This window comes from Chrysochloris asiatica, unplaced genomic scaffold (genome assembly GCF_000296735.1).
Source record: "Chrysochloris asiatica unplaced genomic scaffold, ChrAsi1.0 scaffold00100, whole genome shotgun sequence".
NCBI classification, from domain to species: Eukaryota; Metazoa; Chordata; class Mammalia; order Afrosoricida; family Chrysochloridae; genus Chrysochloris; species Chrysochloris asiatica.
Window position 1 is genome coordinate 9,852,678 of NW_006408618.1, and position 16,957 is coordinate 9,869,634.

At 40.0% G+C, this 16,957-nt stretch overlaps 1 protein-coding gene across 1 annotated transcript in view; it reads right to left on the bottom strand.

Annotated features, from left to right (window-relative positions):
- Positions 1-12,266: 12,266 nt before the first annotated feature.
- The window catches only part of LOC102824864 (quinone oxidoreductase-like protein 2-like), a 35,245-nt gene continuing 30,554 nt past the window's right edge, over positions 12,267-16,957 (bottom strand). Inside the window, exon 11 of the mRNA XM_006867101.1 lies at positions 12,267-12,335. Coding sequence (XP_006867163.1) covers positions 12,267-12,335 — 69 coding nt within the window. The remainder of the gene's footprint in view (positions 12,336-16,957) is intronic.

Consider the following 16,957-nt stretch of genomic DNA (forward strand, 5'->3'; position numbering starts at 1 on the left):
AGTGTGGCACTGTGGGTTAATGTACTGGACTGCAAAATCGTTTTGAACCAGAAGGTCAGCAGTTCAAGCTCACCAGCCGCTCCTTGGAAACCCTATATAGCATCGCTATGGTCAGAACCTACTCAACAGCACTTAACAGCAACAACATAGGGTGTCCAAAGAGTGGCTGATGGGTCTGAACCGCTGACCTTGTGGTTAGCAGTCCAGTGCTTATCCTACAGCATGAAAAGTGACTTAAGTGTGGGAAATAGGATTAATATTTTATGATTCCATTTAGCTAATTGACTCCTGAGAGCCAGCCTGGATGCCCAGATGCGAAGCTTCTGTCAATCCACCAGTTCTTAAAATATCTAGGTCAGTGAGAAGAGGATCACAAGGCTTCCTTAGGGTTATTTTAAACTCAAACAAACAAAAAGAACTTTTTTTAAAACCAAGGAGAGGATAAAAAAAATTGTTAAAAATCAGAAATTTTAGAAGCTGAAATCAAAAAGGAACTGTTCAGTGGAAACAGCTAGACTACTGACCCCAAACTGAAAGCTATAGGAAGGGGTCCTTCATTTGGTCACAGTGGTTCCTGGCTCCATTGGAACTGAGAAGGGTGACCTAGAATCACACATTCAGATCATGGACCTGAGGGATGGGCAGAAACATAAGGCAGGAGACAAGCTAGGACTGGTCCCATACCTGCCTTCAGACACTGCTCTTGATCGTCCTTCAGAGAGAAAAACAAAGAAATTCATTGGACCAGCCCCAGCTTTATCATTGACTTTTGCAATTTTCAGAACAAAAGGAGAAGAAAGGGAATCTTTTCAGCAATTTCCCCATGCTTTATGAAAGTGATACCAATTGATACATGAGTGATGTTCTTATGAGAAATATACTCTGAATGCTGCTTTCTATTTTTTTAAACAAATCTGCAATAATATAAACCCCTTACACAACATTTCCTAGCAACTCAAAGACACCAATGATGAGAAAGCTGTAAGAGCCACAGTATATGTATAACCTGGATCGTAAAGTAAGAGGTTCCGGTAAAACATCCAACTGTGTCACATGTGAAAAGCAGGATGTCGGAAAAGATTTTCCCTCAACTAAGGCCAGCATTATCCTGCACTGGATTCTATACAGGAGAAAGGTATCAGATGTGGATCCTTATCTCAGGAATTTCCTATCTGGTTGCATCTCTAACCCAGGGCCTAGGTCATGGCATGTGCTCACTAAATGTGAATAACATTGAAGAATAAGACTAACATATAGAATATAATAAGCAACTATGTAAATCCATGGCTGTCTGAGGATGGAATTGTGTGTCAGGGGAAAGCAAGATCACCAAGATGGTTTCACTGAGGAAATGAGTCTTCCACTGGGTTATCATACAGCTACAGCGTGCACAGAAAGAAATGAGTTTCCTGGTGCAGAAATTTGTTCCTTTAGCTGTGCATGCAATACAGACTACAGAGAGCAAAGCATGGCCCATGACTGCTTTGGAGTCCAGTAGTCAGTTTCCTCAGACTGCAGAATACTGGTGAGTGACACAAAAGCTCGCCTACGAGCTAGGTACAATGCTAAGTGCATCACAAATACAATTTCATTTGATCCTTGCTACAAATCTGTAAAAAATTGGATACCATGAACACCACTTTATGGATTAGAAACTGAGCCCATACTGCTAACTCACAGTAAAGCCAAGATTCCAGTCCAGGACTGCTTGGCTCTCTGTCCACTATACAGCATGGGAAGTTAGGTGAGATAAGGTCATAAGGTAAGGTGTTTGAAAATCAGGTAATACCGTTTATACTTACTATAGAGGAAAATATTTTTGTTATCAGTTCTCTCTTCCTTCTGTTGCTGCACCCCATCTGCCAAAGTCAGGTGGCCAAGAGAGGCACATGGTATTTAGGGGTGCTCCAGGCAAAACATGCTCTCTCCCTTTTCACCTTCATCAACTTTCATGTCATGTGCTGTTGTTCTTCATAGGTGCCATCAAGCCAGTTCTGATTCATAGCAATCCATGTGCAACAGAACAAAACACAATGACCATCTTCAAGGGAAAAGTCGTGGTCCTACTTTCTCTTTCCCTTCTCTCTCTCCCTTCAAGCCTAAACCCATGAGAAGTCTAAGTAACAGTTCCCATGGTTTTTCTCATCTAGATCATGTATTGTAATTTTTCAGTTCCCCAGGAACCCTCAAGATCTCCCAGAGACCAAAGCAAACCAGTCTTTTAGGTGGCATCATATGGTACAAGACATCCAAAGAAGAGAGATGCTTGCAAAATTCTCCCAATAGCTCTTCACAGTTTCTTTAGTTCTCCAACGAGATCTTCCCAAGGCAGGAGAACAGGGATGACAGAAAAGGTGCCTGCACTCTCTCCACCTCCCTGGAGGATGAGGGCTTGATCCCTGTTCTCTGTTTCATTTCAAAGTTGACAGATACCTGCTCCCTAAGAAAGCCAGAGAAAGGAAAGCCAAGAAGAAGGTCAACCCAACTGGAAGGCACAGAACTGGAAATGCTACAATGAAAGTTGAGATTCTTATGCTTATAAGGATTATATCTGTTTATCAACTACAAAGGACTTCTAAAAATTCATTACATTTGAATCTCTCACAAAAGCTCTATTAAGTTAGTCAGTAGATAAATAGATGATTGATAGATTGATCAATCAATAGATGCTGTTGTTAAGTGCCATTGAGTTTGTTCCAACTTTATATATATATCTATTCATACATATGTAGAATGTCCACACAACAGCTGGTGGATTTGAACCACCTACCTTGTGGTTCAAACAGACCTCACAGTCCAGTGCATTATCCTGTAGCAACACAACAGGACTCCTAGATAGAAAGACAGAATCCATAAATAAATAGCTGCTTACTTGTGGCAACCTTAATATAAAACAGAACAAAATGCTGACTAGTCCTCCATCATCCTCAAAATCGATAGCATATTCCAGCCCAATGCAGAAATCATCAGACAATCTTTGATAACCCATGTGAGTAGAGTTTTACTAAAGGCAATACAAAAACGGTTGCAGCCGTACATTGACAGAGAACTTCCAGAGGTTCAAGCAAGATTCAGAATAGGACGTGGAATGAGGGATATCACTGCTGATGTCCAATGGATCTTGGATGAAAGCAGAGAATACCAGAAAGATGTTTACCTATGCTTTATTGACTACACAAAGGCTTTCAATTGTGCGGATCATAACAAGCTATGGACAACATTGCAAAGTATGAGTATTCCAGAACACTTCATTGTGCTCATGAGGAATCTGTACATGGACCAAGAGGCAGCTGTTCAAACACAACATGGGAACACTGAATGGTTTAAAATTAAGGTGTGCAACAGGGTTGTATTCTTTCACTATACTTATTCGATCTGTATGCTGAGCAAATAAACCGAGAAGCTAGGTTCTATGAAGAAAAACGTGGCATCAGGATTGGAGGAAGACTCATTAACTACCTGTGATATGCAGGTGATACAACCTTGCTTGCTGAAAGTAAAGAAGACTTAAAATATTTACTGATGAAGATCAAAGAACACAGCTTTCAGTATGGATTGCATGTCAATGAAAAGAAAACAAAAATCCTCACCACTGGACCAATAAACAACATTCTTATCAATGGAGAAAAGATTGAAGTTGTCAAGGACTTCATTTTTCTTGGATCAACATCAACACTCATGGAAGCAGCAGCCAAGAAATCACATGACATATTGCCTTAGGCAAATGTGCTGCAGAAGACCTTTTTGAAGTGTTGAAGACCAAAGATGTCAGCTTGAAGACTAAGATGTCCTGACCCAAGCCATGGTATTTTCAATAACCTCATATGCATACGAAAGCTGGACAGTGAATAAGGAAGACTATAGAAAAATTGATGCTTTTGAGTTATGGTGTTGGAGGAGAATATTGAAAGTGCCATGGGCTGCCAAAAAAACAAACAGATATGTGTTGGAAGAAGTGCAGCCAGAGTGCTCCTTGGAAGCCAGGATGGCCAAACTTTGTCTCTCATACTTCGGACATATTGTCAGGAGGGACCAGTCGCTGGAGAAGGATATCATGTTTGGTAAGGTGAAGGGTCAGAGAAAATGAGTAAGACCCCCAGCGAGATGGACTGTCAAAGTGGCAGCACCAATGGGCTCAAGCATGGCAACAACTGTGAGGTAAGCCCAGGACCAGGCAGTACTTCATTCTGTTGTACATGGGGTCGCTATGAGTTGGTACCGACTCGATGGGACCTAACAACAACAATTGTGGTTATTGTGCCAATTCATCTTACCAATGGTCTCCCTCACCTTCATTGGCCCTCTAGTTCTCCAAACATAACGACTACCTTCAGTGAGTGATCCCTCCTGATGCTGAGTACAAAGCAGGTGAATCAGACAATGTTCTGCTGGGAACCATAAAGTTTTTACTGGCTAATTTTCACAAGTAGATCACCAAACCTTTCTTCTTAGTCTGTCTTAGTCTGGTAGCTCAGCTGAAACCTGTCCACCATGGGTAGGTAACTCGGCTGGTATTTGAAAAACCACTGACTTAGCAAGCTTTCAGCAGCACTGCAATAAACTTGCAGATGGGTGGTAGCCTATGAGATGGTGGTGGTGGTTGCTGTGAAGTGTCATCAGGTTGGTTCCAACTCACAGGGATCCTGCATAGGGTTTCCAAGGAGGGCTGATGGTTTGAACCACTGACCTTGCTGATCCTACAGCACCATGGCCAATGACGTTAGGCAGGTTTTAATGTTGGTACAACCTTTTTTTGTTGTAACAGATGAGGAAACTAAGGTGTGCTGAAGAGAAAAACCAGTAAAATCAGATTGGGAAGACGGAAGACTCACAGCCCAAACTCTACTCTCTCAACTGCCATATTCCACGTTTGCCATCCACTGGGAATCCTGATGGAACAAGGATGCCATATAGGATCAGGAAAGCTTAGCAGTCATTCCCTACAGTGTCAGCCTCCAAGATGAGGGGGATTTACCCAAGTACTTTATATTTTGTTTTACAATTCCCTCTGAGTCTAGCCTTCAATCGCATAATTCTTCCCCTTGTAATATTTGTTTTTATTTCTAGTAAACCTTGAGAGTGGGAAGTTCCATATGCTTATTTTGCCTACATAAAAGGAGGGCTATTTTCGCCTCGCCCTAAAACGCTTTCCTTATTCTAGTTTCTGTGTTCTGGCCTTAATAAACCCATGTTTTCATCCAGGCTATGGTTTTATTTTATAAATGTCAATCATATCCCCCTCTTAGCAGGTTTTTCCAAAATGAAGAGCCTTAATTCTTTTATCATTCCTAACAAAGAACTCTCTCTACCTTCTTGATCAATTTCCGTTTCCTCCTCTAGTCCCTGTCTGGCTCTGGTATGTCTCTGTGGTACATCAGACCATTGAGTCTCTATTACTTTGCCTATTGTTCGGTACAAAAGAGCACAATGACTTCAGCTAAAATAAAATTTAAAAATATTTGAAAGACATTTTTTTAAAAAATCAAACAGATCTCCTGTTCCAAGTCAGCAACACATATGCTGAAAAAATATTTTTTGGCTGTAACTCTAAAATGATTTCGGACACATTGGTACTTGGCAACTTACGATGAAAATGGCAATTTGGAAAGCACTTTTCCATACATTATCTCATTTGATCCTCACATGGATCATACAAATAAAAAAATGAAAAACATACTCTTATCCTCATTTTTACAAAAGCCCTGATGGTACCATGGGTTAAACTGGGCTGCTAACTGAAAAGTTGAAAGGAAAGGTCACTGGTTTGAACCCACCAGCTGTTCCATGGAAGATAGATAAGGCAATCTCCTTCCATAAATATTTATAGGTTTGGAAGCCCTAGAAAGCAGTCCTCTTCTGTCCTATAGGGTCACTGTGAGTTGCAGTGGGTTTGGTTTGTTTCACAGGAGAAAAGTGAAAGATGAGTCTAGCACAAGGTCAAATAGTTGGAAGGAAAACCCAGTCTCTTGCCCTCCATTGAAGGATGGTTTTGCATCCACTGGCTATACGGTCTTCCTTATAACCACTTGTCATATTTTTTAAAGTATCAAACACCCACTTCTAAGACTCTCACTAGTCCACAGCTGTCACAAAATTATGTACAGTTCTATTTAAAAGGGAAGATGTTCGAGACTATTCTAGACTCTTCCTTTCTCACCCTACAATCTCTCCCTGGATAACCTCAGCCACAGCACAGGTATCAATATTACCTTCATGCAGATGACTCCCAACTTTGTATCTCTAGTCCACATCTATCTTCTGAGCCCCAAATAGCTATATAAACTGCATACCTGACATCTCTTAAAGGTCTCAACATGTATGAAGCTTAATCTTCTGCCTCCTCTCATCTCCACGCTCTACTGCTAATGCCCAATTCTCTCCTAATATTTCTCCTCTCAGTCAACAAAAATCCGCTGCCATCAAGTTGATTCTGACTCATAGTAGCCCTATAGGAGAGAACAAAACCACAGGGTTTCCAAGGCTGTAAATCTATAGGAAAGCAAACTGCCACATCTTTCTCTTGTAGAGCAGCTGGTGGGTTCAAACTGCTGACCCTTTGGTTAGGAGCCAAGCACTTTAACCACTATGCCAGAAAGCTTCCTTTCCTCTCAACCATCTACCCGGAATCCTAGGAATCATCTTGACATTTCCCTCTCCATCCCCTGGCTCCCATATTCAATCTAACACCAAACCCTTTCACTTGTATCTCCTGCATAGCTCTTCATTCTGTCCATTTCCCTCTTTCCCCACCATCTCCACCTTGGTCCAAGCTACCAATCTCTCTCAGATGAACTTCAGTGGACTCCTCACTGGCCTACCCACACTAAGTGAGTTCTTCTCCAATCAATTCTCCAACTATAGCTGGGATTTTTCAAAAATGTTGTGATGTCCCTCCCTATCCTGCTTAGAGCATTTTGATGGCGCCTTAGACTCTTTAGACTTGAGGCAAAGCTACTCAGACTAATCTAGTGCCCACCCTCAGCCTCACTTCTTGACACTCACCTCTATTTCCAGAGCTCCAGACCCACTGGCCTTCCTTTCAGCCTCTTTTACTTGCCACACAACCGTAGAACATGCTTCCATGCTCTCTCCACCTATTTAAACTCCTTGTTCATCTTCAGATAGAAGCTTAAGAGTGTTTCCTTGAGGAAACCTTTCCTGACTCCCTTGAATCAGACTCCATTATATTTTATATGCTGATGGTTTGGCATGGCTATGTGTATTTGATTTATATCTATCTCCTCCACTAAAAGTCCAAGGAGCTAAGAAATATGCTTACCTGTGCTCAACAGCAGGTCCTCTGTGCTTATGTTGTGCTGTGCGTGGTAGGTAGAGGTACATCGATTAAATATTTACTATGGAATTAAGCTACAAATAAGAAAATAGTTCCATGTGATTTACATCCTCACTGTGAAAAATTATGTTGTTGTTGTTGTTAAGTACCATCAAGTCAGTTCCAACTCATAACAACCCTGTATAGGGTTTCCTAGGAGCAGCTGGTGGGCTTGAACCGCTGACCTTGCAGTCTAGTGCTTATCCTACAGTGCCTCACCAGGACTCCTATACAACCATTCAAAAGAATGAGATAACTATATTTGCTAACATAGGGTGATGCCCATGATAAGACTACTGATTAAAAACAGTACATTACACAGTAGTACACACATTATGCTCAGTTATATTTAAAACCCACATATAAGTACAAAAAATACAAAATCTGTGTTGTGTATATTTGTGTGTGTGTATGTGCTATTAAAAAGTGATGCAAGACTAATACCAAACTGCTTACAATGGTTTACCTAGAGAATGGGAATGAGACTGGAATAGAGGAAAAGTAGAATAAGAATCCATACTCAGAAACGTCTAGATGATCTGACTATATTTCCAATGACTCTGTGCTATTTGTGTGGTTATTTGTTGACTTTGTTGCTATTGTTGAAATGTGCCATCTAGACAATTCTGCCTCATAGTGACAACATAGAATGCAATAGAACTGCCCAAAAGAGTTTCCTAGGCTGTAATTCTTATAGGAGTAGATCACCTGGTCTTTTCTTCCTCAGGGCTGTTGTTAGATTCATGCTGCCAACAGTTTAGTTAATAACCGAGTGATTCACTTTTGCTCCACCAGGGCTCCTATTTTAACAGTATCATTTTTTTTTAAATAATGAGGCAATTCATTAAGGTTTAGAAAAGTGGCCATTTTTAACTACTATATATAAAAAACCAAAGTCCCCTTGTATACGTTCCTGAATAATAATAACATTGCAGCAATCAGCACAGTTCTGACTCAGATCTTCAATCTATCGATAAGCTGTGATGAAGAACAAAACAGAAGCAAACACTCCAACATGCTAGAGCTTGTTTGACTGATTGTTTAGGTCATCCCCTCACATGGTTTTTATTTAAATAATGAAGATTTTTAAAAAATAACTGCTCTTTGAATTACTAATATGGTCTTAAGAGAAAGAACTAATAACATGGATTATTTCTTAGTTTGCACTTAGAAAATAACACTATCCTTGAGTCAACTCTAACTCATAGCAACACTACAGAGCAAAGTAGAACTGCTGCATAGCATTTCCCAGACTAACTCTTTATAGAAACAGACAGCCTGCTCTTTCTCCTGCAGAGTGGCAGATGAGTCAGAACCACTGACCTTGTGATTAGCAACCAGATGCTTAACCCACTATGCCATCAGCGCTCCTTAGTTTATATAGATTTTGATATTTATAAAAGATTCTATGAAGACATCTCTATTTTCTTTCATAGCTCGGAGTCCTGGTGTGGCACCACAGGATAAGTACTGGACAGCAAGGTCAGTTTGAACCCACCACAAGGTCGGTGATTCAAGCTCACCAGCTGCTCCTTGGAAACCCTATACAGGGTTACTATGAGTCAGAACTGACTCAATAACACATAACAACAACAATATCAACCAACTTGATGGCACATAACCACCACCACCAGCACCAATAGTTCAATGCCTCACTTTGATTTCGAGAGAAGTATGAAGGTGAACAGACCCACAGTTACTGAAAGAGGTGAAGTAGGTGTGTGGGAGTGATTTCTCCAGCAGCCAGTCTGCTAGGGGGAGCTAGCTAAAGTCTGTGAATAAAGCAGTAAGTGCTGCTACTTAGAGCTGCATTGATTTTTTTTTTTTTTTCCAGATTAACTAATGGCTCAAATGGCAGAACCACCAAACGATGACTAAAATATGACTCAGATGCTTTCAAATCAAATCATTTCAATGAAGTAGAAACACAGGCAAGCACAGAGCAGGTCATTAGGGGTTCTAACCAATAGTTGTTAAGCCTGAAGAAATTTAGTCTCCTTAATGACTGCCACTTTCAATCTAAGTCATTTTGACATTAGTGAGCTGGGGACACTTATTACTTGTGGCACCTACTGATCAGGTAGCTCCTGGCTGGGCTCCTGTACTTTTCCCCATCCAGATTTTGTCTTCCTTCTCTCCTGAGGTTTATCCACATATCTCCAATTATCCCAAATGGTGTAAGGAAATTCTAAAATTAATCTCAATGTTGAGTTTACTGGTATTTTTGAAAATCAACTTTCATATAAATACAAAAATGACTTACATTCAGAAGAAGGACTAGGGTAAGGCAGGTGAGGAGAGGTATGTCATTAAATGGAACCACAGGGTAGAGTTTCCCCCAAAGACTAGAACCTGCCAACCAAGACGCAGACGAGCCAACAGTAAGTGCTTGGACCAACAAGGAAGCATCTCTAGCATCCAGAATGTACCAGTGGGTGGCTTCCCTACCATCTTCCTCCTCCTCTTCACCTTCTGTGAACTTCTCAATTTCAAATTCAGTCCCCAAATGTTCATTCCCTGTAAACCCTGGACTGCTATCTACAAGGTCAGTGCCTCAAACCCACTGGCCACTCCTCAGAAACCCTATACAAGGTTGCTATGAGTCCAAATTGACTTGATAGTACTTAAGCAACAACAGCATTCTTCAAAGGAATCTTGGTGAAAGACCCTGAAAGATGGCCTGAGATACTTATCAGATCAGAGACCCTCTCACCCCATTGTTTGGAACAGGACCTCATCAATCAGGTATATGTACTCAAACCAATGTTCTATTGTTGTTCAGTGCCATCGAGTTGGTTCCAACCCATAGCAACCCTGGATAGGGTTTCCAAGAGCTGCTGTTGAGCTCAAACCGCCGACCATGCAGTTCAAACAGCTTTGCAGTCTGGCACACACTGGGCCACACCGGGACTCCAATGTTCTGTTAGATACTTGTTTTTACCTCCCCTCTTTTCATGTAGCAGGAACAGCAGTGTGACGCATCACCAGCCCATTGAGTTGATTCTGACTCACTGCAATCCCTAACAGAGTAGAACTATACTCCATAGGGTTTTCAAAGGCTGAATTTCTAAGAGGTAGATTGCCAGGGTGGACCTAAACCTCCAATCTTTGTGTTAGAAAGCAAGTACATTAGCTGCTTGTCCATCCCGGAACTCTGTACAATTCTTAGCACCTGCTGCTCCTCAGAAACCCTATACAGGGTTGCTATGGGTCAGAACCAACTCGATGGCACATAACAATAACAACAGCAAAGATGTAGGACCCCTCTACAGCCCAGGTCATGGGCAAAGACTTGAGCTTACTTCCACATAAGCCGGGCACTGTGCACATATTCTTTCATTACTTCCCTGACTGAATTCACAGAGATGTGAGGGTAACATAGCCTAAATTTAATTCCACAACTCAAGTATTGCAAGTAATTCAAATTCAATTCAATTTATTGACTACTTACCCAAAGTAACTCAGTATACTGGGTATTGTGGTATGTACAAAGGTGTGTTAAACATAGTACCTGCTCTTAAGGAATTTATAATACATTTAGAAAGGAGAGGAAAAAGAAGTGAAAGCATTTGCTAATCACCTATCATGTGCTTTACATAATCACTGCATGTCTCATTCTCACCAACCCCATGAGGTAGATATTGTAATGTCTCCTTGACAGCTGAGACATTGAAGGCTCAGAGGCCTTAAGTAACCACCTCCAAAATAGTGAGGCTGGGATTTAAACCCACAGCAGGGCTTCAGAATCCTGTATTCATTCCAGTACATAGGATGTTCTCTGTGAAGCAAAGAAGAATGTGACAATCTGTGGGAGAAGCTACAGGAAGGTAGAAGAGATTACCACCTGCCTGAGGAGAAAGGCATCATGGAAGAAGTAGGTCTTGCAATCAGGAAGGCTTACAGAAATCAGTGAGCAGCAAGAATGCTGGGCAAGGGAGAGGCAGGAAAGGACTGTGCATGCTTAGGACCAGTGCACTTGTAGAATATGAGTGAAAAGTAGACTGAGGCAATATTAAGATCACAATTAAATGCTAGCTCAAGGAGTCTGAGTTCCACCATGTTGACAATGTTGGGGTTTGTGGTGGGACTACTAAAGTCCTTGACTGTTGTTGTTACATGCTGTCAAGTCGGTTCCGAATCACAGGAGCGGCTGGTTAGTTTGAACTGCCAATCTTGCAATTCAAACTGACCTTGTACTCACTGCTTATCCTACAGCACCATACCAGGCTGCTATGCAAAAAGCCAGCAGTTTGAACCCCCAGTCACTCTGTGGGAGAATGATGAGGCTGACTGCTGCAGTTAAGATTGACAGTCTCAGAAACTCTAGGGAGCAGTTCTACTCTGTTCTATGGGATTGCTATGAGTCGGAACCAACTCAACAGCAGTGGGTTGGTGATTTAGGCAATGTTGAGGCACGTGCAGGGGTTTAGAGGCAAGACATAGTTGTATCTATACTTTGGGAAGGTCACCATGGCAAATAATGTATAACATGGATGGAGAGGGTGTGGGAAGTCTGAAAGTCAGAAAGCCAGTTTTGAGGTCACTGGAAATAGCACATGAGAGACAGTCAGAATGACAAACAGGATTATGAAAGTGAGAGCGATCTTAAAGGTGGTACTGAGTGAATTCAGCATTTAGTGCATTATGAATAGAGTGACCACATAGCCTGCTTTGCCTGAAACACTTGTTTTCCTGGTGTCATTTTTAATATCACCCTTTTGTTTTCAAAAGGGTTCAATTTTGTACATTAAACTATGACCACTTATTAATTATGAGCAATAAGGAAACAGAGTCAAGGATGACTCTAAAATGTTAAATCTAGATTAGTAAGGACGTCAGTGGCACCTTTAGGAACACAGGAGGACAATCAGGTTTCTTGAAAGGAAAATACGCTTGGAGTTGGACAAACTGTCTTTGCTACTGAGGTGAGGACTTATTTAAGAGCGATGAGCACCTTGCCGGTGGATCTGCGCTGCATCACATGAAGGAAGGCATCATTGACCTAAAGAAAAAAAAAGAATAAACACAAAAAAGTTGTGGCCAGACTTGTGTGTATGTGTGTGTATACTTTTGTGTACATGCACACGCACATACACACACACACACACACACATATAGATATGGCAGTCAAAAATTATTCGCACTGCAGTTATATTAAAACGCCTGTCCATGTCTACAGCCAATGACAACATTGAGCATGCACGTGAAATGATTCTGTCGAGTAGATGAGTGGCAGTGGATTATGTAACAAATCATTTGCAAATCAGCCATGGCTCTGCCTATGAAATAATCCAAGACAAACTTGGGTTTTGAAAAGTTTGTATGAGATGGGTACCAAAACAACTCATGGAGGAGCACAAACAGAAGTGTTTGGACATTTGCAAACAAAATTTGGACTAATACTTGAAAGAAGGTAAATGTTTCTTTAAAAGATCATTACTGGTGACAAGACATGGATTCATCACTACAAGCCTGAGAGTAAACGACAGAGTATGGATAGGAAACAACCTCAATTGCTGATGAAGAACTTCAAAAGTCAACCATCAGCTGGAAAATGGATGCTTACAGTATTCTGGGATTCTCAAGGGCCAGTATTAAAACACACTATCAGGAAAAAGGTTCAACAATCAACAATGCATATTACAATGAGATGCTCACTGAAGAGTTGAAGCCTAAACTTCAGATTAAACACAGAGGGGACTGCTATCCAAGGACATTGTGATCTTGCATGACAATGAACATCCACACACCTCTGCCCACACTGTTGACACTCTGCAAAAACTTCATTTTAAGGTGTTACAGCATCCTCCCTATAACCTGATCTTGCTCCATCAGACTTTCACCTGTTTGGTTCCCTGAAAACAGCACTTCAAGGATGAAGATTCACCTCTGTTGAAGAAGGGAAGGCAGTGGTGCATTCGTAACTCATAGATCAGCCTAAAACTTTTTAATAAGGGAATAAAGAAAGCTAGTTGAGAGATGGATAAAGTATATTAAAAAGCAAGGAAATTATGTCAAAAAATGATATATTTGTCTTGTCTAAAAGTTGGTTGACATAAGTTCTACAGCCAGAGTGAAAAAAATTTCTAATTTACATGTGTATGTGTGTGTGTGTTGTTGTTAAATGCCACAGAGTCAGTTCCAACTTATAGTGACCCTGCATGGGTTTTCCAAGGAGCACCTAGTGAGTTTGAACTGCCGACCTTGTGGTTCACAGTCCAGTGCTAATCCTACAGCATCATACCAGTATTCTATAGCTAGATAGATAGATACACACACACATATAGAGAAGAGGGGGGGGCCTGTTGTGGTACTGTAGGATAAGCACTGGGCTGCTAACTACAAAGTCGGTTGTTCAAACCCACCAGCCACTCCTCAGAAACACTATACAGGGTCAGTATAAATCAGAACCAACTCAACAGCACTTAACAACAATAACAATATATGTATATGTGTACTGAGCTGCTAACTCCAAAGTTGGCCATTCAAACTCACCAGTCACTCCTTGGAAACCCTATACAAGGTTGATATAAGTCAGAATATATTCAATGGCATTTATCAACATATATACATAAAACAGGACTCCTGGTATGGCACTGTAGAATCAGCACTGGATCACGAACCACAAGGTCAGCAGCTCAAACCCATCAGTTGCTCCTCGGAAAACCAGTATAGGGTCACTAGGAGTTAGAACCAACTCGACGGCACTTAACAACAACAACAACAATATATTATTATCATATATTCAATTCACTGGGAATATATCTTAGTACCTTAATTACTTTAATCATTGAACCAGCAACAGATATTTGTTCTATGTATGTTGTTGTTGTTTCCATGGAACAGCTGGTGAGTTTGAACCACTGACATTGAAATTCAAACCAACCTTTGCGGTCCAGTGTTTATCCAACAGTACCACATCAGAACTCCTATAAACAATAATAATTAAGTGTAAACAGTAATAATACTAAAGCAAACTTGCCTCAGTTTTTCTTTCTGCCTAAACTTATAATTTTCTATTTTGTCAAACGCAACAAATATATCTATATTGTCATTGTTCTCTGTGCTATCAATTTTGAAAGAATGTAGCCTCTGGCACAGAATCGTTACTTGAACTTTTTTTAATCATTTCATTAAAATTTTACTATTTCCTATGTAACTAAAATTATAATTTATCTTAAATTATTTATAAAAACACAAGGTTAGAAAACATATATAATAAGGCAAAGAATGGAAAAAAATAGACAAAAGCACAATTGTTTGCAGACAATGTAATAATTTACATACATATAGACAAAATAAACTAATCAAAGCAACAAACAAATTTTTTAAATGAAGATTGTGAAATACAAGATCATCTTATAAATATTACTGGACATTCTACATATAAAATAATTGACTAGAAAATGTAAAAAATAAAATATTCTCAAAGGCAACAATAACCATGAACTACTTGCAATTAACATAACTAAGAATAATCCAGAAGATTTAATGGTGAAAAATGTAAACTCTATTAAAAAATAAGAAAGAGCTAAATAAGTAATGAAATATCCCTAATTCACAAATGAAACAACTTAGCATTGTAAATTTTTCAATTCTTCCCCAAAATTAATCTGTAACTTAAATGCTAATGCAATGTAAATTTCAACCAATTTCCTGAAGAATCAAATTTATTCTAAATTTTATCTAAAAGGCTAAAGCTCCACAAATAGTTAAGTCAAGTTTGAAAAAGAACAAAGGTGGAAGATGTGCTTTTCTAGATATAAAAACAAACTTCAAAGCTGTAAAAATAGACACAGATATGTGAGCCAATGAAATAGAATAGACTCATGTTTACACAAGAACTAGAGATGAAGGTGGCAACACAAATTAATGGAGAAACATTGGACTATTTGGTGCTGGAAAAACTGGATCATCTTCAAGAAAAATTTTAATTGATTACCTAATGCATACCCAACACAAAGGTGACTTCAAATAGATAAAATCCCTAAGTTTAAAATAAAATGATAAAGTCAACAAAGGAAGATGGAAAAAGATCTTTGTGGTTCAAGGATGGCGAAGGATTTTGTAAACAAGCTTCAACCAACCACAAGACAAACTATTGATGTATTAGGTTATGTTAGATCTAGAAAAGGTAATAAACACATGACATACTTGGAGGGAAACTTGCAAAATTTAAACTAGGATCTGGAGCCTTGCTACTGAAAGGGTGGTTCAAGACCATCAGCTTCTGCACCATCTGGGAACTTACTAGAAATGGACAATCTCAAACTCCATTTTACCCTCATCAAATCCAAGTCTGTATTTTAGCCAGATCTCAGGGTGACTAGGGTACACTTAAAAGTTTGAGAAGCATAGATTATACAAAGAACTTGTGCAAATGAAAACAGAAAAGCCAGGAAACTAGACAACAGACTTAGGCGGCAATTCAAAGAATTGAAAAACTGAATGGCTAGAAAATCTATAAAGAGGGGCTCAAATTAATTAGAAATCAGGCAAATTCAAACAATGGCATGCAACTCTACAGCTATCTGGCAAAAATTCAAAAGTTGAACCATACTACATACTAACAGGATGTCAAATAAACAGAAATTCTCAGGTATTGCACTGTTGTTAGTTGTCCAGTTGCCTCCAATTTCTAATGACCTTATAAAAAACACAAAAAATGCATCCCAGTTTGGAACATCCTCAGGATAACTGGGACACTTGAGTACACTGTTGTGATTCTTACTAAGAGCTTCCCTCATTCTCACTGAACCCTCTACTTCACAAAAACTGATATCCTTTTCTAGGTACTGATTTTTCCTAAAGATGAGTCAGTCTCCTCATCACTACTAAGAATTATTTGGTTGTATTTTCCTGATCTGCCATTGTTCTCCTGGAAATACACATTGTATTCAAAATTTATCACCAACAGCACAGTTCAAATGTATCCATTCTTCTTGTCTTCCTTTTTCACTGCCCCGCTTTCAAATGCATATGCTGTAGTTGTTGTTAAGTGCCATTGAGTTGCTTCCCACCCATAACAACCCTGTACAAGGTTTCCAAGGGTGTAAATCTTTATGGGAGTAGAAAGCCTCATCTTTCTCCCGCGGAGCTGCTGGTAGTTTCAAACTGCTGACCTTCAGGTTCACAGCCCGATTTGTAATCACTACGCTACCAGAGCTCATATAAGGGAATAGAAAAGACCATGACTTGGGTCACATGTACCTTAGTTATCAAAGAGAATCTTTGCTTTTTAAAACTTTCAAGCGTAAGGACATAAACTTGTCAAATCATTCTGGAAAGCAATTGGCACTCAAATTAAGAACGCATACTTTAAAAGGAGCTCTATAAGCCCTACAACGTTCAATAGACTCCTGTGAACCCAAGTGGAGACCTGGTGGGCCAGCAGTGTGGCAAGACCTGAGGACTCTTAGGCCCAGAGTCAGTGACATAGCCACAGAGGACTAGAGTGGAGAGTGAAGCATCCAGCTGATAAGAAGAGAGGGTATATGCATAAGAACACCCACACTTGCAAATAATACCCACTTGACCTGACTTCAATGACTGGAAGATCAGAGCTCAACTAGAAGAAGAAAGAAGAGGAAAAAAAGAGTAATCTAATTTTATGAACCTGACCTA